This window comes from Medicago truncatula, chromosome 4 (assembly GCF_003473485.1).
Source record: "Medicago truncatula cultivar Jemalong A17 chromosome 4, MtrunA17r5.0-ANR, whole genome shotgun sequence".
NCBI lineage: Eukaryota > Viridiplantae > Streptophyta > Magnoliopsida > Fabales > Fabaceae > Medicago > Medicago truncatula.
This window is the reverse complement of record NC_053045.1, coordinates 31439061-31464936: the sequence shown is the minus strand read 5'-3', so window position 1 is coordinate 31464936 and position 25876 is coordinate 31439061. Positions and strand designations below refer to the sequence as shown.

Sequence of the window (25876 nt, the reverse complement as noted above, 5' to 3'; positions counted from 1 at the left end):
GTGTGATGGTTTAAATTGTAAAAAATCATTAATTTAAGATGGGGTGAATATGCAAATAATAAAATACTTGCTAAATTTTTGCAAAATAAAATAATAAATATTATTATTCTAATAGAGTACACATGAAAACCTTTTGATTGGTTTGAGTAAATTGCCCATAAATTTTCAAAGCAACCTAGGCCTCACCTTATATCAAAAGAAAAAAACATTGGTACCGTTGGTGTATCCTGAGTAGAGTCAGTGGTGACGTGGCAGACCAATTTGAGTATTTGTCGCATGATGAAATGGTGAAAATGAGAAACCTTTGATCCGACGTCGTTTATGGTTATGGCGGAAACAACAACCTCGTCTTCCTCTTCCTCTTCTTTAGACGACTCGAATGTTACACGCAACAAGTTATGGAAAGTTGCATTTGCTGTCTCCGGAATCATGCTCACCCTTGTCACCTATGGCGTCTTGCAGGTAACCTTTACACATCAAACCCTCTTAAACAAACGTTTCTGTTTTCTTCCTGTCATCATGCAAACTCAGTTTGAAAGAAACGTTAATGAGATGCCAGTAGTAATACTCTTGTTTAGTAATTAGCTATGTATGCATGCACATAAGATGGTCCAACGTTTTAAAGAATGTCACCCGCGATTAAGGCTTTTCATCGAGTTAGGTAACACTCACACTTTAGATTGAAGGTGTGTCTGGTCTCCAAACATGTATGTGTCGGATATCAACACTTTCTTAAATTAGGTGTCCCTTTTGAGTTTACACCATGATTAGTAGTGTTATTTTTAATGGTACAATGTGCTTCATTTACTAACACATTGTAGTTATTATAGTTAGTGGAGTAGTTAGGAGATTGAAATGCAATAAATAATGATATGTTAAAGGAAAATAATAATAATATATGTTGTGTTGTTATTATAAAAGGGACAAATAATTTGACACAAAGAAAAATAGTCAAGAGACACCAATTTGAGACGGAGGGAGTATTATCTACATCTATGTGTCAGTGTCATGTTTGGTTAACATCACCTGACTCCGATTCTCTTCAATATCAAGTATTGTTTATTGTTATCAGAATCATGTAAACCCACTGATCCATATTGTAAATAGAATACTGAGTTGAGTAAAGTCCCTGCGAAATTTCATGGAAATGTGAAATCGTGGGTGAAATCCTGGCTTTGAGTTGTTTATGTTTATCCTTCGTAACTAGGTTGTTCTATGCTTATGATTTGAGACTAATCTTTTATGTTCTAGATTTGAGACTTGGTTGTTTCATGCTTGTTTAAGATCTTAAACTTTGAGTAGTTTATATATAAAATATATAGTAAATATGATTTTTGTTTTGGTAGGATCCTTCGATCTTGGTTGCGATTTTATGTTTTACAATCTTACTATCACACTTCGATCCGACAAAATTAATTGAGTAGAATCATCCGATCTTGGTTGTGATCTTATGTTTTACAATCTTACTATCCCCTTTTGATCTGATGCAAGATCTCGATTCTGACAACCTTTAGACCTACACTTGTCCAACGAATTATATAGACAGTTGTTTTTTGTTTCAGGAAAAGATCATGAGAGTCCCATATGGGGTGAACAAGGACTACTTCAAATATTCTCTCTTTCTTGTTTTCTGCAACCGTATCACTACCTCAGCTGTTTCTGCAGCTGCTTTAGTGGTAAGTAAGTACCATCTTTGCATGTTACATGTGAAAAATATACTGTTGTTTCCAATGTAGCATCAACATTTTAGATTGAAGGCATGTTCGACATATGTTGGTGTCGGACATTGACACGACACTGACAAATGTGATTACATTCAATAATTCAATTTTCTCAAATTATAACCAGTATGGTTTCAACGTATCATCTTCAAATTATAACCAGTATAGGTGGTTTCCTTACAATTTTAGAGTTTGATATTGCGTTTGCTTAGTCAGAATTTTCCTCAAATTTATCATCTTCAGTCTTTCTTATAGGCAAGGGATAAAGCATTGCTTCCTGTTGCTCCCATTTATAAGTATTGCCTTGTTTCAGTATCAAACATACTGACCACAACTTGTCAATATGAGGTAAGCTATAAACTTTCTTTGTTCCTGTATGTTTATGCAGTGTTATCAACCGCGGATTGTGAAAAATAGCAATTTGTTCAAATTGTGCTACACTATAGAGCCGCCGCTATTTGACAGCAACGTGTTTATGTTCTTTAGGATGTTCTATCATTAATGGATGTAAGTTAATGCTTGTGCTTCCTTTTCTGTCTTTTGCTTAACTAACATATATCGTTTTGCAGGCCCTCAAATATGTCAGTTTCCCTGTTCAAACTCTTGCGAAATGTGCTAAAATGATACCTGTTATGGTAGGTCAAAGTTCAATATTGTGCCAGATTATAATCTCTTCTTGTTTTAATAGTTGTGATTACTGGTTGTTTGTTATGTTAATCACATTGATTGCTGATATATTCTAGTATTTAATTATTTGTACTTTATTTTCATTTTCTCAGCTACTGTTGTTTCTATTGATGAAGAATAGCACCAATTGCTTTGTGTTGTTCATTTTTGCTTGAACATAGTGACACCCTTCCTCTGCGGAAGGGAATAAGTCTATGAAGAGGGAGAAATGTTAATTACATTTTTGAATTTTCTGATTTGACCTCACAATCTTCCATTGAGACAATTACAATTTGGTTTGCCTTCTTTGCAGCCTCCAACACCTTTGTGTGTTGGGTTTGAAGGGGTGGATTTAGTCCTACATTGTTTAGAGATATGGCATGTGTAGTGTTTATAAAGCGTGGGCAGCCTTTACCTTACAAGCCGGTTTTGTAAGGATGACTTAGGCCCAATATAAAATCTAAGAAATAAGTTAGGTGATTATGACTTATGAGCATACTGTATGCATTTGGAAGTTTCTCAAGGATTTGTTTACTTGTGAGTCAAAGCTGATTATGAATGTAAAAGATTGTGCTATATGTAAAACAAGATGTAAATTCTATTCATAATTTTAAGTTTCAGTGTTATTAAGGACTTACTTTTTCATCCACGGCACTTCAATCACGTGTACAAATCTTTATGTGTGATATATACTTTCCATGCTTTGATGTGGCTGCTTAACATTGGTCGATATCTTGTATGATTCTTTCTTGCACAGTGAATTAATACTCACCACTTCATATTATTTAGATATGGAGCGCTCTGATAATGCAAAAGAAATATCAAGGAACTGATTATTTGTTGGCATTCTCAGTAACCCTTGGCTGCTCAATATTCATCTTATATCCGGTAATCTTTGTCTTCAACCCTAGTTTTTATATTCTTTTTCATCAATCGTTTTGTTTGTGATTGTTTTTCTACTCTCGATTGACCATGCTGTTGAACATCACAAAATACATGTAATCTTGCAGCTTTCTGTAATAAGCTGATATAATTCTTGTGTGTTGTCATTGTAGGCAGGAACTGACATAAGTCCATATGGTAGAGGAAGGGAAAATACTATTTGGGGTATTCTCCTAATGATTGGCTATCTTGGGTATCACTACAAAACTCAATCTCTTTTTGGTTGAAAAGTAATTTTACTTATATCTGAATAAAATGTCCAAAAATTATAGCTACCTTCACTCACTATGATACACAAGGTTTTTACTATGTTCTCATTGTTATGAATAAAGTGTGTTGCTTGACATAACATTTCAATATTTTCCTGCATATAATTTTTTTTTCTTCCTACTTTAAACTCCACAAGTTTATTATTAACAACTGGTATTATTAGTTTTATGCCTTTGCCAGTTGCTAGAATCTAATTTGTTATAGAAAACAATTCATGTGGTAGTCTTTTCTTGAATGTGAATATGATCCCAAGTTTTTTGTGCAATAGGTTTGATGGCTTTACAAGCACATTTCAAGATAAGTTGTTTAAAGGCTATGACATGGAAATACATAATCAAATATTCTATACTTCTTTGTGTTCTTGTATGCTTAGCCTGACCGGTACGTTTCAAATCCGAAATTTTATGTTCAGCTTTATTTTCTTGTATCATCTAAACAGTGTACATTTCTCTTTTCCGCAATGAGAATTCTCTTGTTCGTGGCATATATTTCTGACTTTTCGACTTTTTTCTCTCGCATATTTTGTTTCTTTTCTATCTTCATTGTTGGAATCTCATTCTTTTCACATCTGATTACTTTTCATTCAGGTCTTATCGTACAAGGACATTTAATACCAGCTATAGAGTTTATTTATCACCATAATGATTGTTTCTTTGACGTATTATTGCTTTCAACCGTAAGCAAACTTTCCGTTCGGTTTTAATTGAGTTCTGAAATCTATACCACTTTGGCCCCTTATTTTTATAAAGGAAGAATTGAAGTATGTTATAAATTGATTTCCACAGGTTGCAACAGCTAGTCAATTTTTTATTTCCTACACAATTCGCAATTTTGGTGCTTTAACATTTGCTACTATAATGACAACTAGACAGGTATATCTGTTTTGCATAGAAATGTCAAATTTCACACTATCATTTCAATTCTTTATTTGATCAGTTTTTATCATATTTCATTCTTATTATTGCAGTTGGTCAGCATTATTTTATCATGTGTGTGGTTTGCACATCCTCTCAGCTCAGAACAGTGGATTGGAGCTGTAAGACTTCTTTTTACCTTTCCTAAATTATAGGGTTTTTTGAGATTCTACTTAAGTAGCGTTTGAAATTTTTTTCTCTCAATTTCACCCTCAGTATCTTAATTGAAAAATTTAGAGTAAATTACACTCCCCAAACCTCAAAGATGCTTGAATTACACTCCCCTCCCCTCTTAAGTTAAAATATACACTTTACTCCTCAATATTTTTTTTATGTTAAAATTTATACTCCCCTCCAATATAAGATGCTTGAATTACAAACCCTTCCCTTAATAATTAAATATGCACTACACTTTAATCTATTTGAACATAAATAAATATTCTTATAATATATATTAATTTTGAATCACCATTTAAGAAAAATTAATTCATTTCTTTATAGTTTAAATGTCAATGATAATTAAATTTAAATATATTGCTATTGATTTTATAAATTAGAGTATAAAATTAACTTTTAAATAATCATGCTTTAATGATTTTAGTAATTTTTCACATATTTTAATTTTGTTTTGGGTTGTTTCATATTTTATAATAGGGTTTAAAACTACAAGTTAATGAAATTGTGAATAAAAAATAGCGAAAAATATGTATTCAATTTTTTATTATATTAAAATAGACCCGCAATACTATTTTTTTTTAAGCGTGTTAAATTATTATTTTTTGCTAGATTATTAGAAATAATAAAAAAGAATATTGAGGGAGTAAAGTGTAGATTTTAACATAAGAGGGGAGGGGGATGTAATTCAAGCTTCTCTTAGGGGAGGGGAGTGAAATTATTTCTAATATGTTTTGAATAAGAGGGGAGGAAAGTGTATATTTTAACTTAAGAGGGGAGGGGAGTGTAATTCAAGCATCTTTGAGGGCAGTGGAGTGTAATTTACTCAAATTTATATATTAACTAAACATATATTTGTATGTCATTTTATATTTATCAGTTAGTTCGACTGCTAATTTTACAACTATCAGTATATTTATCCATCACTTGTTACTTTTGCCAAATAGAAGCTCACATACTATATATGATGTGACCAAATATTTACTTTTGATTTTAAATGAGTTTTATGATAAACCTACTAACACCAGTAAATTATCAGGTAGTTGTCTTTGGCACCATTTATGCAAAAAGCTTCTTAAGAAAAACACCTCAAAGAACAACCTCCCTTGAAGAAACTGTACAAAATGGAAATTCAAATAATTTGAGGGAGAACCCGTGATGGATTCGCAGACCTAACGCCTGGTTACTGCAGTGATTGGTGCAGCTTCGGTTTTAAGTTTGAAGCTGCACATTCAATATCTCAGGTTGTGGATAATGCATTATAGGCATGTTGTTTGACATAAATCAAGACAACCTCCAACTTGGTAACACAATCACAACAATGGAGGACTTTGTAGGATGTTAACACTTCATTTTTTTTTTCAATAGGGAGATCAATTATAGACTAAGCAAAGCAAAAGAAAAGTTTATAGATTGAAATATGTACAAGTGTTAGCTCTAGCAAGGTTGTTTTTTGGTTTAGTATTCCATTATGTCTTTTGTTTTTTGGTTTAGTATTCCATTGTGTCTTTTGGTAGTTCAAAAGCAAATTTTAACTAACTTTATCCTATTAAGTGGTATTAATTCTAAAATATTTTTCAAATAATTTAGAATTTTATATTTTGATAACATTTTATATTGATGAAACAAATTGTAATAAATGATCATTTGAAGAATACATTTGTCTTTATGATTACATGGTCTATTGATCATTTTTTTTAAAGAATGTTAGATAATTGTGTTTATATTTGAGACCGGAAAGACTTATTATTCCCTTCAATGAAATGAGATGTGACCTTAGAGTTTAACCAAAGAGAAAACATTGCATTGAACATAAGAAGAAATCAGCATTCCTTCAAAAGTAAAATCAAATCGAAATTTTAGTGTATGTTATTAATATTTGTAATGTCTTCTACGTTTCCAAGAATCTTTGTTTGTATAATTGTTTCCAAGAAGAGGGTTCGTTGTATTTGAGAATGTATTTTGTATTTATTTATTATCTTTACTTTTAAGTATAAAATTCTCATTTTTCTATTTTGTTGCCTATTATTATTAAATAGTTGCAAAGAAAAAGTGACTTTTTTTTTACAATAAAAAAGTGACATTTAAAAACATAAAACAACTTAAATTAATGGTCAAGAAGATAAAACATAATCGGACATTGGAAGATTGGATTTGGATATCTTGGCTGCAAAGATGCATATATCGACTGTCCGATCTTAAAATAATGGTCAAGATCATTTAACATTAATTTAAAGTGTGTAATTTAAACCGTGCCATCTCAAATCAATGGTTGAGGTTGACTACTACATGATAATTTTACTTTAGGGAATCTCGATCCTAGAAATTCATTATCAAACTAATTTTCAATTAATTCAACCAATTTTTGAATTTTTTCAAAATTAAAAAATTTCATAGTTCATACAGTTTATATTTTTCATATTTTGTTTTTAAGTCAATAATCTTTTGCATTTCAGAAAAGTTGTTTGTATGGGGTAACTGCTGATTTTGTAACACCTTGATGCTAGTTGAAGCTAACAGGCAGCCATCATTGAGCATTTGAGCTCAGCAAGACTGCAGTACAAGAATTCGACGCGAATCCCACAACACTCTCATGGCACCTAACTTTCTTTCAGCCTCTGCAAATGAAGTACCATAAATTTCAGACGGGAAAGGTAGCTTCATCCCTTTGTCAGCATATAGCTCATAAACATCCATAACATAGACCCCTAATTCCTCCAAGCTCTTCCCATACCACTTGCCATTCACCTGAACTACCTTTCCTTTACCAATCTCCTCGCCACGCACATTTACAACCACAGCACTTTGACCAACATTGCAACGAACGACTTCTAGGGGACCTGCATCGACAAATTCAGCAAGTTAAGGTTCGTAATTATCACCAGAAGTTATTCTCATGAGATTAAGATCTTTTCTTGCTCACCAAGATTGTTAGGTGAGTCGGAGGACACTCTTACTGGCCCTTTTTGCTTATCTGGCGTTGAACTATCCTTGGATGTGCGGGCTAGCTTAGCTTTTCGATTGTTTAACCTGATACAGCAGAGATGAAATTCAACAACAAATCAAATTGACAATAAATTGAATTGACATACCAATGTCTGGAAGCTGCAAATAAATACTTAAAGTGAGAAGAAGGAAGAAGTAATCTCACCAATTTTTAAGCTGAGAGGGTGTAACTTCAGAACCCTGGAAAACATAAAGACGGAATGTCTTAGAGAAGAAAATGAGTCAAAATATTAATTGTCGGTTTAGCTGAATTTACATACATGGTGACTTAATTTTTCAGCCCATGATTGAAGTGAAGCTGCATTTCGCTGCATCTCTGGCTCATCCAAGAGTGCCCTCTCCATCAATTCCACCATTTTATCATTCATTATAGTTTTTCTTTTTTTCTTTTGTAGAGGTCCAACCTTTTCATCCTCTGGCTCATTTCGCTGCATATCTGGCTCATCCACGAGTGCGTTCTCCATCAATTCCACCAGTTTATCATTTACCATAGTTCTTTTTCGTTTTCTCTTTTGTAGAGATTCAACCTTTTCATCCTCTGGAATTTCATCAACTACAATCTTTCCAAGACGCTTCATTGATTCTGATTCTCCGTTATCCGCATGATTAAGGACATTCTTTCCTTTTGCAGAACTAGTATCTGAACCACTTGTTTCAGCGTTCTGAGCATCCTTGTCTGTATCTCTTACTCCTCTTAACACAGTGTTACTAGCCATACCTTTACCTCCTACCTGATGTTGCCTATTTAAGTCGTCGCCAAGATTTGTGTTTTCAACTCTAGTATTATGCTGACCTATGCTTGGAAATGCAGAATTATCGGACATTCCTTCCTTCAAGTTACCAACCTTATCAAGTTCAGCAGGTTCGTTTACTTGTAAAGGTGATGAGAAGATCCCTATACTCTGAGCCTCCTACAAGAAATCAAACTTTATTGTTCAAGACATTACCTAGATGACAAGCTAAACCTAAGTAACCAAATAACACAATTTGATAATTCACTTTGATATTTGACATTTAAAGGTTTCTCCTAGTTCCGAAGATAGATTGATATTAGTTATATTTGCATCGGCAAAATAACGATCATAAATCATAAATATAAAAAAAACAAGTAGGCATACAATATAATCTCTTGTTGAGTTCATAAAAACTTTGCACGTGATTGATAGTGTTTGTTGATGAGTTTAGAAAACTTATCCCATGATAATGATTCCTCAAATTTTCTATCCTGGATTTCTCCAGCAAAACAGAAGCAAAAAGTTTTTAAGAAAACACACTAGAAACAAATGACTTTAACAGCTCAGATTCAAAGAAAAAGATTTACTTGAACACGATTTCCCCCAGAGCCAGAAGAAGTAAATAGTGTTTGTATTTCGCGAAAAAACACCCTGCAAGCAATTTGAAATATATTAAGTTTTTACAACATGATAGTACAATATAAATAAATAAAAAATTTAAGACCGATAGGAAAGAATGTGTTAGAAATAGTTTTTTTAGAGAATGTCTTGCTAGCATTTTTCAAATTTTAACAAGGCTTGCACAAATTTGAATTTTCATTAATTCATGTGTGTGCCATAGATAAATTTGCAAGTATATATTTAAATTATAATGTCAAAATTTGACTTTATTGCTGGCCTCTCCCCACCATGTAAACTTTATTCTGAAAAGTTGCGAGTTACCTTTGGTTAGTTATGTGGTTCTTGATAGGACCAGAATTCGATATTGACATTGAAATGGAGAAGAAAGCGTAATTTCAATATAGCAGTATAACAATTTAAAAAGATGACAGTGGCATGGAGCTATGTTCCTTATAAGACGAACAAATAAAAATTACAAACTAAAGAAACTTTGACTACCCTTTCCAGAAGAACCAACTTCTTTACTCAACCTTTCCCCAAATTCCGTTCACAACTTGCTTGATCATTCTATGTACACGTCACACCCCCTTTGCTGCATAGCCCTTCTGTTATTACCCCCTCTTTCTCCCATTCCCCCCATGTATTCCCTCTTTCCACTCCAACCAACTTGTTTATTTCTTCTTCCAGAAAAACCACAGACCCTTATTCATGGGTCAATTCATATCACTGTCATATTCATACCCATACATCATGTACCTACCAGTTATTTAAAATTTTACAACTTAGTGGTCTTACAGACAAAAAATATGTAAATCAATTTGCAATAATGTGGGTGTCGTGATTCGTGAAGCTACAAAAACTACTGCTATACTTATTAAGCTGTCTGAATCATGAATTTTAATGGTCAGATTTCCATCATACCCCACTCACGTTGAATTCCAATATGGGAGGATTCAAATCCACAAACAATGGCACTTAGACAACAACTAGAAGAGAACGTCTATTCTATTTTTCCCTTTTTGCGGATAGACAAATTACATCGAATGTTGCGACATTGTCCTCCGAACATCTAAAGCACGAAGGATGAATGTGACTGATAGGAAAAGGAACTAGATATGTATTATAAATATATGATAATATGACACCATGCTCTTTACGGTCAGACGACAAAACTGTGTCCTCGTGAGCTTAGCTCAGTTGGTAGGGACAAGGCATAATATATGCAAGGTCCGGGGTGCGAACCCCGGCCACCACCAAAAAAAAAAAAAAAAGACACAAAACTGTAAACAGAACAGAAAAACATAAAGAATGCAAAGACAGCTAACTAGGAAATAGGAGATGGACTCCTCCCTTAACTGTAATGCTTGCCCAGACCTTATCCAAAATATTCCCTGCCTTACTCCCTTCTTCGTCCACTTCACTTCACCTCATTTCCTATGATTACAAATTCACGCTCTGAATCTTCCATGTGTTCTAAAATATTGCAACCCATATTGAATATTGTTGAGATATTGTAAAATAGAGTATCATTCAATTAGGATTTTTCATATTATTGTCCCAATTGCATTTACGGGATACTTTCATTTCTGTGTTTGATTCTTCCCTTAATCTTTGGATTGATTAGGATAGTTCTCGTGTGTATTGTATCCTCTCCTAACATAAATAGATAACAGTTATTCAATCTTGACTAGTATTTTCAATATTTTTCATTTTGTCCTAACATCTGTGGGGTCTAACAAGAATCCCCTCAGAAAAATTCACCAGCCCTCAAGGTGACATTTCAACAAAAATCATCATGTCCTGGACAATATTTCTCAGTCTCAATGTGTGTCATAATTGTTGTATCTTATTACAACGGTGGTAATTCATCTTCTTTGGTTGTTGGTAACATCCCTGTACTATAGCTTAAATTGCCAAAGTAGAGCAATCTGAACTTTCAATCAAGTCGGACCCTGGATTTCCCAAACTCCACTGTCGACTTCAGATAAAAGCTCATTCTATTACCACCTTCACTGCCACTCCAAGGTGCTCCTCTGAAGTTTCTACGGCATTAAAGTGCTTCTCAATATAAATCAACCACCAGTAAGCATTTTCTTCTCCATCAAAAACTAGAATTGATTTTTATCAGCGTACTTTTTCCTCTCATCCCTTCCAATCTTGCAATCCAACTTCCTTTTTTTGTTTTTTAACACCAAAAACGACAAGGATCTTAGTTCTGAGCTTTGAAACCAATTTCGCCCGAACTAGATATATGTATTAGAAAAAAAATATGAAAATATGGAGCTATGCTCCTTAGAATCAGAAAACAAAACTGTGAACAGAGAAGAAAAACAGAAAGGATGCAAATAAGAAAACAAAAGATAAACTCTTCCCTCAAGCATAATGCTTGCCCGGACCTTCTCCGGAATATTCACTGCCTGACTACCCCCTTGCCACCCTCTTTATAAACACCTCATCTCATTTCTCACGACTACAAAATCACACTCCCGAAAGTGACATCTGTCATGTGATACTGCAGCCCATTGAGTGTTAAAAGTATAAGAAAATATTATACAATATCTTTATATTATGTTAAAGTATCTTGGTTAATCTCGTAGGATTAGTTTCTAATCTTTGAATAACTCCTCAGATTACTTTCCATATTACATGGTTATTGTCATGATCTGTTTCCAAATTTTCCTATTTATTTAGGATTACGAGTTTTGTATTTCTATAAATAGAGATTAGTATTTAGTCTTAGTCAGTATCAAATCATTATCAATAATGGCTCACCGCTGTCATATTCAAAGTTCTTATTATTTCTTATCTTTTATCTAAAACTCATAACTTCCACATTATGTATTTTCAATATTTCCCATCCTATCCTTCTAACATCTGAGGGTTTAACGGTGATACAAAAAAAGTATGAACGGGGAAGTTTTCCCAATTTCCTCTGGTGTCTACACAACCTCTTCTTTTTCCTACCAAACAACATTTACTAGATAACCACATAATCCATAGCCATGAATTATGTTCCGGACCATGCTTGAAACCTTGTCAAAACATCTGCCAATGTCATTTATGATATAACAATTTTGTCCATTTTCCTCAATAAAACTTTGGAAAAATTCAAATTTTATTCTAGCAGGATAAGGAGATGCCATTAACACCATGCTGATCATACTTGAATCATTATATATTGGCTAACACACAATCAACCATCAAAGTTACTGCTCCATATTAGGCTACTACAGTAAACATTACAAAGAGAACGAAAAGAGTGTCAAGTTACCTTAGAATTTGGACATCCTCCTCATCTAAAAAGTTCGGCATCAAAGATTCTGCATGACTTAACAAAGAGCCTACAAAAGAAAGTTACTTGTAAGTAAGTAGGACTATATTGCTGATAATTTAAAAATACTTTTTTAGAACAATCATTACGTAGGTTCTTGCTAACAGTAGCAGCTTTAGGAGCATCAGATGCGAAAGAAAACCCAGGCAGCAATTTAGATAGATCCATTTGCAGGCATTCCAGGAACGTTCGAAAGAAAAAGTTCCTCTCACTTTCTGCAGAGTAAATTTAAAATGAAAAAAATGATAAATCATTTGAGGAAATATATTTAGCTGTCAAACAGTCAAATTTATTTATAGTAAACATTAGTAAGCGTTGGCAAGGAACCAACCTTCACAACGGCCGGGAACATGACAATGAAGATTTGCAATGATCTTTACTAATAATGATGTCCTATTATGTGCATAAGAAGCAGAAGGCATGATGTTACGTATCATATGCAATTCCAAGACTGTTGGATTCTGTAGATCCATTGATGAACTATTATCCAAAATCCATCCAACTGAAGCAAATAAATCATATTCAACACTTGCATCCTCCTCTGTTTCTGAGAGATTAGAGGAACACCAAGAGGATAAAAAATCCGCATGGGAGACTGATATTATTGCTGTCAGAACTTTAGTCTGGAATCACATGCAAAGGATCCAATCAAATTTGTAAAGCTGAATAAACATTTGACAAATAAAAGTAAATGAAGATAATGCATCAACTGTCATCAATCAGAAAAATCAAGGTTCATTAATTGATTGTTTCTCAGAAGAAGAAAAAAATTATCACCAACAAAATTCATTTCAGAGGCAAAATCAGAATGAACTCCAAAACACTAAAGCAAGTTATCCTTAATATTCACATAATGATAACTTACAAAATAAGTTGTGATGTAAGATCGAAAGCATGTATCATCAGAGAAAATGTCTGCTACACGCATTGCATTAATCTGTAAAAGCCCAATTGGGTATCTTCTATCAGTAGTAGTCGGATACCCAGGGTTTCTTCCAAAAGTAGACTTCAACAAGTCCAAAACCTGAATCATCAAAACAATAACTGTTAGCAACCAAAATATGAATAGGAAATACTAGATTATATTAATACTGAAATAGCTACACCAGAGAAATAAACCCCTATTAAAAAGCAATTGTAAGGAACTACAATTAAAAAAATATGGATGGAGATAGCCGCAGAAATGAGAATGGCACTCTCAAGAAGAGAGAAGCCCCTTACTGAGATAAGAACCAACCCTACACCCAGCACCCTCAATTCCCCACATCATACTTCTCATGCCCCATCTTTTCGGTTAATCCCCTAAATAAGCCATTATGTTATTTCCTCCCCACCATATTAATAATTGGTCTATAATAATAGTGGTTCTATCAATCAATATTCCACCTTTGAAATGAATCATGTCCTCAAGGTGAAACAAATTCACTTCAGATAAATAATTGTACCAGTTTTGAAGTAGAATGACCCAATGCAGATAGAAGAGTTACCAATAAAGAGTGTGCCATTAGTGACTTGTGAACTTATTTGGCTAAAAGAGTTACTCAAAGAGCTACAGTTTGCAGAGACTATGCCAATGACGGTAATATGTGATAATAAAGCAGCATTTCATATTGCCTCTAATCATGTTTTCCATGAGACGACCAAATATATTGAGATAGATTGTCATTTCATCAGATAGCATCAGGAGACAACACTGCAAGTTTAATCGACTATAATGATCAACTGGAAGATGTCTTCACCAAATCCCTTGGAGGTCCTCAAATCAGTTATCTTTGAACAGGCTGGGTGCATATATAAGCTCCAGCTTAAGGTGGAATGTTGAAAATATATTATATCTTTGTATTTATTGTATACACATATCATATCATATCATGTAAATAGCAATAATATCTCCTGTATTTATTTTGTATTTATTGCCATAAGCCTATATAAAATCGACTATGTTGTGTAGATGAACACACACTTTCACAACATTATGCCTCTATTTTCTCTCATTCAACAATAATGAAGTAAAGGTAGAGGTCAAAAATCAATTCAAACAAAGTTAAACTATTTCAGGCAACAACTCCCATCACCAGCTATCATCAAAATCACACAAACACTAGAGACTGTATCTTTAACGGGGATGCACTGTAAGCTGAAAACTAACCTCCACTGCAACAGATTTAGCTAAATCTAAACTTTGTGGTGATGTGGCCACTTGATCGACAAACGAAATGTTTTCTGCTTCACACAAACTCAGCAGCTGCAAAAAGTAAGTAGTGACAATGTTATTCATTCATAATATGCATCATTTGGAAAAAGGGGGAAAGAAAAAGAAAAAAAGAATCAGGCTGCACATAATTCCCACCATCATGAAGTATAGGGAAGGTCAAAAACCCAGCCTTAACCCTCATGGCAGAAGACTCTTTCCATGACAAGAATATGTGACCACCAGGTAACATGGCAGCAACCTAACAGTTGTGCCAAGACTTACCTTCTAATTTTAACAAATTATGTAGTAGATTAAATTCAAAATCAGGCATATGTGTAAGATTTTTCACATGACTCACAATGGATAGTATTTTGGCTTTCAGCCTTGAAATTCCAGCGACGATCCTAGTTGGAAAAGATGATTCAATGTTTAACTTCAAGATAGATTGAGCAAGGAAAAGAATGCTTCCCTTTCCACATAGTTCCTGTAACCAAAAATAAAACATACATTTAGTTCATATATGCATGTAAAAAGGGTAATTCATTGCATCAACCAACCAAATAAGTAGAATGATATTAATTATCTATTCATCTTTCATAGTTTCTAAATTGCAAGTAGCAAGTTCATCAAATGAAGTACTTGGCACCATGAAGTAACTCAATCACAGGCAAACATTGTTATTTCTAAGGGAAAATATGTTCTTGACATCTTGGAGAAGACAAGAATGCCTGATTGTAAATCAGTTGATGCTCCTATGGAACCTAATGTGAAACTTCTACCAAATAAGGGGAAGTCATGTCTTGGCGCATACCGATACAAGAGATTAGTAGGAAAAATTAATTATCTCACTATGGCCAAACGCGTTTGTTGCGAGTCAATTTCTAAACTGGGCTTGTAATAGCCATTGGAATGCAGTGGTTCGGATCTTAAGGTATATTAAAAGGCCACCTAGGAAATGGTTTGTTTATACAGAATGAGGTAATAGCAATATTGTTGGATATTCAGATAATAATTGGGCAGGTGATGTAAGTGATAAGTCTATTACATGTTATTGTATTCTAATTAGAGCAATTTAATTTCATGGAAAAGCAAGAAGCAAATTGTTGTTACAAGGTCGAGTGCTGAAATTTTTTGAATTAGATACTACGGAACTTATGTGTGAAAATCAGTATGCATTGTATCATTCTTCAAACTCCGTCTTTCATGAGAGAAAACATGTACATATTGATTTTCACTTTATCAGAGAAAATATCATTTGAGGCATCATTAAAACCTCTTCATTGAGCTCCAATAACCAGTTCGCCAATATCTTCACCAAATCTCTACAGGGACCTCAAATTAATTATAAGGTTAATTGGTGTTTTCCCCCTGCCATTTGAGTGAATTCCGGTTTACCTCCCTAGGATTTATTTATTTTAGATTCCAACCTTTGTAGTTTAATGATTTGTTGCTTTTAGACCTTTGCGAAATTTAACTATACAAAATATAGATCATATGGCAGGGGGTAAACCAAAATTCGCCTAAATGTCAGGAGGCGAAAGTAACTTTAATTTTGAAATTTGATTGCATAAAGGTCTAAAAGAGATGAATGTTTAAATTACAAGGATGGAATCCGGAAAGAAGAAAGAAATACTACAGGGGGTAAACTGGAATTTGCTCAAATGGCTGGGGGAAAACACTATTTAACCTTTAATTCTATATGTAACAAGTTGGATGCATATGATATAAATGCTCCAACTTGAGGGGGAGAGACGATTGTAGTCATAATTACAATTATTCTCACTATTTAATAACGTTTATACAGTTTCCTTAGATTATTATTTTTCTGTATTTTGAGAGATTCTCTCTTTTATAGATATTTGTAAACTCCTGTTGTGTAATACTAGATGACCATTCTAAACTATTCAACTCTTATGTTTACAAAGTACATATTAGAAGAGCAGTAGTTGGTATATCTAATGGAGTATAAAACAATTTTGGATCAATGTAAATTTATAGACCTGTATAACAGAGCTTTTAATCCAACCAGGTTTCATGGGAAAGCCATTCCATTGAAAGTTATTTGTTAGTATAAGATTGACTTTGATTTAAACTAGTCCAAATTTTGATACACAAATTTAAAGACATAGGCCCGTTTATTTTTGAGCTTATGAAAAATAGCTTATGCAAATAAATAAGCTTTTATGCTAATTCATAAGTTCTCGCTAACAAAAATTGTATCTTCATAAGCTGTTTCATAAACTACCTTGACAAACTTATGAATAATACATAAAAGCTTATTTATTTGCATAAGCTATTTTGCATAAGCTCAAAAATAAGCCAATCCAAACAGGCCCATAATCATATCTTGATGTGTTGCTCCAAATTGTTAAAGATGTCTAGTTTGGAAAACCTTATTATTGAGTAGGCGCTCCTTAAACAATTTCTGCTGGCACAATGCGTGGATAAACTGTAGAGAAGCCTCACATTGCTGGCAGAGAAAATAAACTACTTGTTCAGACGGAGGATTTGATTCCATGGAAATATCTTTGTAGCAAGCTATCAATGTAATCTCAAGACACCTAACAACCACGCGAACTGACCCAAAAGCTGCATCCATAAATACTTCAACCTATCACAGAAAGGTTCATAATTAGCTATAGTATAGATGTGATATATTATATAATAACATTGAATTTGTATCATCAGAACAGAGATTATATAAGAAAAATAATTAACTGACTGAAAAACAATTCTATATGCCGGTATTATGTCCTTTTTATAGTTCATCACATTTGAGAGATGAGTAAAAAGATTTAAAATAGTTACCCATAAAAAGGATTAAAAAAATGTAAATGATTAATATGTTATGAAAATCATTTTCTACCAGCCATGTCTAATGAACACTAACAATAGTACTTTTAAATATAGCAACTAAAGCAACAAGTACAGGTGAACTTGTACCTGCGGGTGTGCAAGCAAAACATTGGCAATATCTTGGAACTGTCTCGATATAAACCCTGTTAATAGATGTAAGCTGCATGCTACGAGAGCAGAATGCAAAAGGTGCATAAATCTAAAAGCACGATCTTCCTGCAGCACGAGTGCAAACTCAATACAGATAAACAGTACAGAACTAGGGTACATATAAACTCAATATATTAAACTGCAGAGATAAGAACTGAAGAAAACCTGTCTGTAGGTACTAAGAATAGTAAGCATGTAGAAAACTAAATCAATCATCTGTTCCACCACTTTGAAATCATCTAGAAAAATCTGTAATCATATTCCACATGTAGAAATCAGAATCTACTATTTTGCAAAATAAATTTGTATGCTATAGCACAAAAGATCATTAATATCTATTACCAATAACATAAGGATCAGTTGATGGTTAGTGGACTATTATTTAGTGCACAAGATATTTATTCAAACTTTTGACGAATTTCGATAATATTCAACTTTGAGATAACATGCCTTTTCCATAAATAAAAGCAAACAAGCACAAGTAAAAACCACAAGAATCAAAATACAATTAATGTTAATAAGATCATAAGGATTGTTACTGCTGACCTGGTCAAATTTAGGAATCCGAGGGGCTAAATCACATAACGAATGCAGCAGACGAACACCACGTAACACGTGTTTGAACACAGCTTCGTCTCTTCTTGAAAAAATTAGTATTCTAGTGAGATGCAATGGAAGAGATTTTGAAAGCTTGTCCATATCAATCTGTGTACACAAATACAATTAGAAAAATAGTCTGATAAAAATAAATCAAATCAAATCAAAATGTTAAGAATGAGACGACCTTCAGCAGAACTCTTTTTCCAGTAAGGTAGTCAACGGAAAAATTTCCAGCATCCTTTAATAATCTATAAAGGTCCCGAGAGTTGAGTTTGTGCAATTCATTTATTGCTGATGTCAAGTTTAACGTCTATTCAAGCAAATAAATGAAAATTATTCAAATCCTGTCATTAAATGTCGGAAAGAAAAAAAATAGTATCATGGATCCTAGTCACATTCAAGTGGTTGATACTTGCCTGTTCACCGCTGCGAGATGGTTCTTCCTTAGTAATCATCATTCTTGCAAATTGACAAAAGAGTCATGTGTCAGCAAAATAGATCAGAAAAAATTGGGGCATGCATACATAGTACAAGTAATCAGTGATCCAGTATGCATGAGTAAGCATAAGATAGTCGTTACTTTTAACATTCGAAAGAGAAACAGCTAGTTTATGATAGTAGACCTACAATGCATCAGAAGATATAAGTAGGGGCCTATCCTGTAGGAACTATTTAATAGGAGAGTTACTAGGTCTCTCCGACACTTGGGCAACAATATGATTGTTAAGATACTTTAAAACCCTTCACAAGCTTTAGAGGAGGTTGGTCCTAGATATGGTATCAAAACTTTAATGAACAAGTCATCTAGAGTTCAATCCTTGTGGCACCCATTCATCTAATTCAAAGCACAATTTCATCACAAGATGACTCGACCTGTGCATTATCAACACTTCAAGAGCAAAATACTATTGCATGAAGAGTAGTAGTTTTAGATATATAATGTAAAACCACTGGCAATATCAACACTTCGAGACTAGAAGACTATTATGTGAAGGGTCGTGTTAGATATGTAATGCAAAACCACTCATCTGTCATCACCTAACACCTTAAACTGTTACAATCTTTACTTCATGACAACATTTCTGTAATCACCACCTTTGACTCTGCTCCTGTATTGCATTGTTACAGAACTAGGGATTGAGGTACAGTTTCTTAAAATTTCTTTTCGCTGTTACTTCCTTCTGATGCAGTTCAATTAGCTTATGTCAAAGCCACATAAAACAGCAGAAAGTATCATCAAGAATGATCATATATTTTATTGTGTGATAAAAGCACACGCTTCTGAGCACTTTTTAATTGCTGTATCTTTTACAGTCAAAGAAGAATTGGTCTCCTTTCTAGAAAGCTTCAGATATGCACTACATGTAATCCTAACATTGAAGATTGAACTTCAGTCTAAAGGTTTTGGAGCATGAAACACATAATTTACCTAGCAACAAAATAGCATCAGAAAGTGGTGTCTATATCCGACCAAGTCCACTTTTCACCAAGTTTAAACTACTCCAAAAGAAAATTTGTACACACTCGCTACTTAGCTTCTAATGAGCGACCTAACCTTGGAATGTGTAGCTAAAGTGTTGGTTCAAATTAACCAAAACGTTGCAAAAAAATCCTTCATTACACAAAGGTGTAGATTAAAAAAAATATAGGGGGCCCTGTATCAATATTTGAGATTTGTAACTGCTATACCAGACATCAAAACCATTAAAAACATCACCCTTTATTGCTTCAGAAATACTCACTTCCCTTCTATCTGTATATCAGGAGATTAAAGGTAGAATGTTAGATGTGGACATGTTTATGTCAAATCATCCCAACTCCTTCAAGGAAAAGTCAACAATACATACACTCTCAAGAATTTTCCATTTAATTAAGTGGATTTTATGTAAGGTTATTACAAATTTTAACATAATAAGTAGATTATATTTCGTATGAGAAGAAATTTGACTTGTCTAGTACTTCACAGAACTTCCTGTTTGTCATCCCTGAAATTCTATTATGTGATGCTGCCATGTCCCTCTCATGAGTTATCAGTCAAGTATGGTGCACATACATTAACAAACAACAACAACAACCACGCCTTATCCCACTAAGTAGGGTCGGCTATGGTTCACACACATTTAACCAAATAAAAATAAGACTTTTGCAGAATCAGTAGTGTCATCATTTATTTTATTTTTGGGCAAAACCAATGCGCATCTAATGTTTTACCGAATCTCTAGCAGCCATTCATGTTTTACCAATGCACTCTAGAGTTTCCTAACCAAGAAGATTATGCAAAATATCTTCTTTTTCTTAACAATAAAAGAAGATCATACAAAAAGAATGAAACAAATGTGCTCTTATTTCTTACCACTATTCTTAATTCAATACCATAAAACCAAAATTTAGGTCACACAAACCAAATCGCGGAAGTTCACAATTCAGATCGGGAAAAAGCAAACCCTAGGTATCGTACATCATTTGCAATTTGGTCGCCAACAAAATGTAATACTGACCTGGACAGCATAGATTAGGTACTTGTTCGCGCAGTATCTGCCTGTGTTGTTTCGAAACTGATGTAACACATGCGGGTGGAGAGAGGGGGGCAGAGAGAGAGAGAGCGGCTGGCAGCGTTAGAGGGATTAGTTCAAAGAGGCATAACTAATGTAAAGGCTTTATCGAGTCTTCAGATACCCAATAACTTGAAAATTACATATGCCCGCACACGGGTTTTACCATATGCCCGCACACGGCTTTTACAATTTGACTATAACTGGTCCCACCTTATTTTCAATAACCTACACTAAGATTCTTCCGCATAATCGGAGAGATGAAGTCATGTATTTCATAAAGATGTGCAAAAAATCACTTTTCTATCTTTATGATCCACGTGTCGCATTATATACTTAACTACTGGCATATTTTAGATTTTTAGTAGGTTAGAATTTTAGGTACATTAAATCAACATATATCAAAATGACACCAACATTATGCTGTCATTTTGTCCATGTAATTGACTTAACGTATTGGGAAAAGGTGCAGAACCTATGAAGCACAGATACGGACACGGACACCGGACACGACACGGACAATGACACGCCGACACAGCTAATAATTTGAAAAAATCACATAATTCAGTATAATTACAAGTGTCGGTGTCGGACACGACACGTGTCCGACACCGGGACACGCCTAATCCGAGGAGTGTCCGTGCTTCATAGTGCAGAACTGTTGTCATGTATAGTATGACAAAATACGGTTTGGTTTTGCAGGTGCCTGCAACATACAAGCAGCTTCTGGTCACATTTTAACGATTTTATTTAAATCGAACACAATAAAAAGAAAGATAGCAAAGGGAAGGGAGCAAAATCCTCCTCGATAAAGCGGTTGAAAAAAACTGAAAAAATATAAATATAAATAATTCACCAATCATCTCAAGCTCACATGTGGCTCAAACTGAGTAAAACACACCCATGCTTGTATTACTTGAGCCTTTATGCTTAATGAGCTCAGTTAGTATTTATGATTCAATCAATTTTTCTAACATATAATTCATAAAAGATAATTTGGTCAGACCAAAAATAAATGAAATGTTAACATTAAATTAACACATTATTATGCTTATAGTACTACTAACACATAATTGCATACACACGCACAACACACATATAGTCCCTCCGGTCACATTTATATGCAAATATTCCTTTTTTAGATATAGCCAGATACATCAGATATTCAATGAATCTGAAAAAGGAATATTTGCTTATAAATGTGACCAGAGGGAGTATATATGTAAAACCTCAGGTTCGGCTCATTTAAAAAACAGAACAAAACTTTCAGCTGTTGAGTAAAACAACTTGATCTCAAGTTCTTCAGAAAGAATAGGCCATAAAAAGAAAACATTTCACTACTTTACCATAACATCTTCAATATCTACCCATAGGACATAACTATACCATATACACTATTAAGTAAATGAAGTATAATAACTTTAACTCTCTTAGGTAGTACCATCACATGTCAGCATTGAACAAATTTCATTCTTAATTTGTTCAAGAATATTTAAGCTTTCCTTCATAGTTTCCTTAAATCTGTCAGCAATAAATAATTTTCCATAATTTTTAGTGGGTATAGTTTTTTATGACATTTAAATCCTTAATGAATATGATTATTGTTTAGATATATAACAAATGTAAAATGGTCTTTCAAAAAAAAAAAAAAAAACAAATGTAAAATGGTATAGCATATAATTAGATGTTGCCTTGATATTTATGAAATTGTTGACTTCAGAGAAAAATAAAGGATCCCTCAAATCAGGGACCCAAAAAACATCTTTTATTTCCCGAAGTTTAAAAATTTACCAACAGTTTGTTTGAATAAATGGAAAAAAGGTCATGAAGGAATAGAAAATGAGAAAAGGGTACTGAGAACCATTCCTCCTCGTATTGGATGGTTCACCCTCGGGGGAGAATCATAAACATACACGTTTGAGAAAACAGTAAAAAGAAATTTAAAGGGAATGAAATTCTCTTACAGATGTCTATTATCTTAACTGTTTTTCCTTTTACTGCCAAGCCTTTGTGGGGGGTGAGGGTTGAAATGTTGGGAAAAACGCTGATGGTTCCCCCACCTCCCAAAACGAGTAGAAAACACTACCAGAAGCTATCTTCCTGGGGGGGGGGGGGCGGGGGGGGGGGCGGAGCCTGTTCCAAAATGCTACCAAGCCAAACGTTTTTTATTTCCTTCATTGTTATGCCCCTGCCTCCTATGTGAGACTGAAAATTAACTGGCCCTTGCATCATTTCGTGTTCTCTTCCATCTTGCCCATCCAAATGAGCTTCCTATAACAAAAAATTAAAGCATCCTAATATATCTCAGCCTGATCGTGTTGAAAAACTCTCATCATTCTTTCCACTTCCCCATCTTTTAAACCTCTACTAATTCATAATCTTTTGCCCCCAATTGCTGACACTGCAGTTTCTTTTCTGCTCTATCTAGCACGGTCTAAAACTCTGTTCAACATGCATTACTTTCTAACATTTCCTTCTTAAACATATTAAGATTCGAGTCTGCATTTGACAACTTATACATTCCCCCTAAAGATTTCAACGATTTACACCCAAAACCCCGATTCTTTCAAGTTTCGATTCTCAACTGTCATCACTTGAAAACTCTCTCTCACACACACACAAAGGGGAGATCCCGGGTTCAAACCCAGATAACCACGGAAAACATCTAGTATAACAATTTCGGCATAGCCGGCCTTATGGACAACTATACACTATTCTAAGCCAAGTCAATTCTACCAAGTACCTACACATAATTATAATTTACAAAAAAGGGTATTTTCAAATACATCTAACACCAATGTCCTTCAAAATGCCATTTTTAGATACACTAAAATAAAAATATATAAAAATCAATTCCAGCGAGAGTAATTCAATTGCTCTAAATTCACTTCAACCAATTCAGAGTCAAAAGAAAACTCGAATATCAATGAAGTTATAGGTGTGGGTTTCTGAATCAATGGTGATGATGAGATGAAAAAAGAAGTATAGTAACTAGAATCGCTTCATGCATGATCGATTATAACAATGGTAAATAGAAACAAAACTGAGCGGAGAATGAAAAAACGGTATAAGGAAGAATCAGAGAATGGTACCTTATAAGCGCAGAATTTGTTTGAAGAGTTACGGTGATAGCGACGAGAGATAGAGGAGTGGACTATGGAGTGGAGAGGGTGAAGAATAGATTTAGAACTAAATTAGAAATATGGGTGAATTCGATAGAGGAAATTTTAAAGTGTCATAATTTTGGTTCTTCTCCAAAAAGAAAGAGAATTTAATTTTTATAAATAGTAAATAAATAAAATAAAAAATTGAGGAAAGTAAAAAAATAAATTATTATCAAGGTTAGATTTCCGCAACAAATGATGTTGTAAGGTACGGGTTAACCCACAAACCCGTTTATCAAAATCAAGTTAAACCATATTTTAATCCAACTCAGTTCAATCTCAATGATGTTTGGTTTAAATAACATATTTGATGTTTTGAATGCGTGAAATCAATATTGTTTTAATTCTATTTTTTTTTATAAATTGTCTAGTATAAGAGATGTCAAATGTGTTCGCCTAGTCTGATCTTGGAGACCCAAGGACATAAATGGGTCAGCCTGGATAAGACTGACCTGATTCACATGGGTTAGCCCAAACCGGTATATTATAATTTTATTTTTTTTACTTTATTCATTCTTTTTTATGCCACTTGAATATATTAGTTTCTCACAATTATCTATTTGTTGTTGATATATGATTAGATGGACTTAGAAGTGTAAATAATGTTTACATTGATATTGAATATTAATTAAACAGTAGATTTATTCCTTCAAGAATCAAATTAATAATTTATAATTCATAAATTTTAAAAAATTTAGACTAAATTTATCCATTTTTATTAAGTTTACATATTTAAATATTTTTTTAATATTTTTTATATTTGTTGATAGTTTAAAAAAAGTGCAGTATTTTCTTAACAAAGGAAAATGTTGATAGTGGGTCGGCATGAAGTTTGATGGGATAGCTCGGCTTAATCCAAGTTTTGTATGATCAAATAGACTAGGCCTAATGTATTTGGATAATTTATAAACTTTAAGATTTTAAAATTTTAAGCTAAATTTATTCATTTTTATTAATTTTACTTATTTAAATATTTTTTATTGATAATTTTTATATTTGTTGATAATTTTTTTTAAAATGTAGTATTTTCTTAACAAAGGGAAATGTTGATAGTGGGTCAGTCCAAAGTTTGATGGGTTAACCCACCCCAACCCAACTTTTGTATGGTCAAGTAAGTTAGGCCCAAAAGGACCCGGTTGTATTTGGACCAGCTTTATTGAGGCTCGACTCAAAATATGGATTAATAGGTCGACCCATTAGCCAGTCCATTTTTTACAACTCTTACCATAAATCTATTTTTATTGCAATTAAATTTTATGTTAATTGTAAAAATTGAAGCCTAAATTTTATATGAGAGACCTTATTCATTTATTCAAATTAAGAGACCTCTTAAACATTTCACCTTTGTTTTTTCAGATAAATGTGTGTTACAAACGAAATTTTAACTTTTCAAATTAAACTAAAATTCAACAAAAAAAGTTAAACTTTTCGAAGGAAACACGAAAACACTCGATGAGAAAAGACAAATCAACAAAAGAAATGACTTGCAAGTCATGATTGTAAAGCATGTCAGACTTCCGCACACTTAATGACAAAAGAGGTACATGAAAACTTATTGACTTCAGCATACAAAAAAGGAATGAGGGATTGGACACGATCCATAGTGGGGGTTGCGCATGCATAAAGAGACCTATGCTAATAACAAGTAAAATAAGGAGTGGCTTCTTAAGAGGCAAAAATAAGTAGAGACCAGTTGATCTAAAGTCCCTTCACCTATAAATTCAAACAGAGTTGGGAAGTTGATCCCATGATCCAACACCATAGTCGATAAGATCAAATCGACTAATGCTTGTAACCAGACCATATTCCATGAATCTCAAAGGTGGACCTCAAACTTGATTCCTTGTTGCAACATAAGTCTTCCTTGGACAAAGACTTGGGCACCAACTTGGAGGGATTATCCATTCAGTAGGCCAAGCAAGAGAACTTCAAGCTTTTGCTATATCAGCTAAGGCATTTATTTCTTCAAAGTTGCCTGAAA

General features: G+C 33.6%; 2 protein-coding genes across 4 annotated transcripts; one reads left to right on the top strand and one right to left on the bottom strand.

The window, feature by feature from the left end:
- The first annotated feature begins 213 nt into the window (after nucleotides 1-213).
- Nucleotides 214-6238, top strand: LOC11410177 (UDP-galactose/UDP-glucose transporter 5). Its single transcript, XM_003606561.4, has 11 exons — nucleotides 214-462; nucleotides 1563-1676; nucleotides 1977-2069; nucleotides 2291-2356; nucleotides 3177-3275; nucleotides 3443-3522; nucleotides 3868-3980; nucleotides 4187-4275; nucleotides 4385-4471; nucleotides 4567-4635; nucleotides 5727-6238. Exons 1-11 carry the CDS (start codon nucleotides 322-324, stop codon nucleotides 5844-5846), a joined length of 1071 nt encoding a protein of 356 aa, XP_003606609.3. The 5' UTR covers nucleotides 214-321; the 3' UTR covers nucleotides 5847-6238.
- A 779-nt stretch (nucleotides 6239-7017) lies between these two features.
- LOC11417431 (nodulin homeobox) lies at nucleotides 7018-23979 on the bottom strand. Of its 3 annotated transcripts, XM_024782457.2 has the most exons (19): nucleotides 21391-21437; nucleotides 20678-21206; nucleotides 18596-18638; nucleotides 18364-18489; nucleotides 18126-18284; nucleotides 17745-17828; nucleotides 17517-17645; nucleotides 16966-17184; nucleotides 14932-15057; nucleotides 14529-14624; nucleotides 13245-13403; nucleotides 12711-13002; nucleotides 12469-12594; nucleotides 12320-12389; nucleotides 9015-9078; nucleotides 7954-8604; nucleotides 7839-7873; nucleotides 7611-7717; nucleotides 7018-7527 (listed from the first exon to the last, which is right to left on the bottom strand). In XM_024782457.2, exons 2-19 carry the CDS (start codon nucleotides 20686-20688, stop codon nucleotides 7232-7234), a joined length of 2793 nt encoding a protein of 930 aa, XP_024638225.1. In that variant the 5' UTR covers nucleotides 20689-21206; nucleotides 21391-21437; the 3' UTR covers nucleotides 7018-7231. The 3 variants fall into 3 exon arrangements, with proteins under 3 accessions (XP_024638225.1, XP_003606608.2, XP_039689248.1); XM_003606560.4 differs by lacking the exons at nucleotides 20678-21206; nucleotides 21391-21437 and adding an exon at nucleotides 23824-23979; XM_039833314.1 differs by lacking the exons at nucleotides 20678-21206; nucleotides 21391-21437 and adding an exon at nucleotides 22696-22816.
- Between the last annotated feature and the right edge of the window lie 1897 nt (nucleotides 23980-25876).

Excerpts from the sequence above, each read along its gene's own strand:
- LOC11417431 (XM_024782457.2), bottom strand. Across the intron at positions 13,003-13,244 it reads CTTACATCACAACTTATTTT|ACTAAAGTTCTGACAGCAAT; the intron begins GTAAGTTATCAT and ends ATGTGATTCCAG. Across the intron at positions 12,595-12,710 it reads TGTTCCCGGCCGTTGTGAAG|AAAGTGAGAGGAACTTTTTC; the intron begins GTTGGTTCCTTG and ends TTTACTCTGCAG.
- LOC11410177 (XM_003606561.4), top strand. The coding sequence starts at position 322 with ATGGTTATGGCGGAAACAACAACCTCGTCTTCCTCTTCCTCTTCTTTA. Across the intron at positions 463-1,562 it reads TCACCTATGGCGTCTTGCAG|GAAAAGATCATGAGAGTCCC; the intron begins GTAACCTTTACA and ends TTTTTGTTTCAG. Across the intron at positions 1,677-1,976 it reads TTTCTGCAGCTGCTTTAGTG|GCAAGGGATAAAGCATTGCT; the intron begins GTAAGTAAGTAC and ends TCTTTCTTATAG.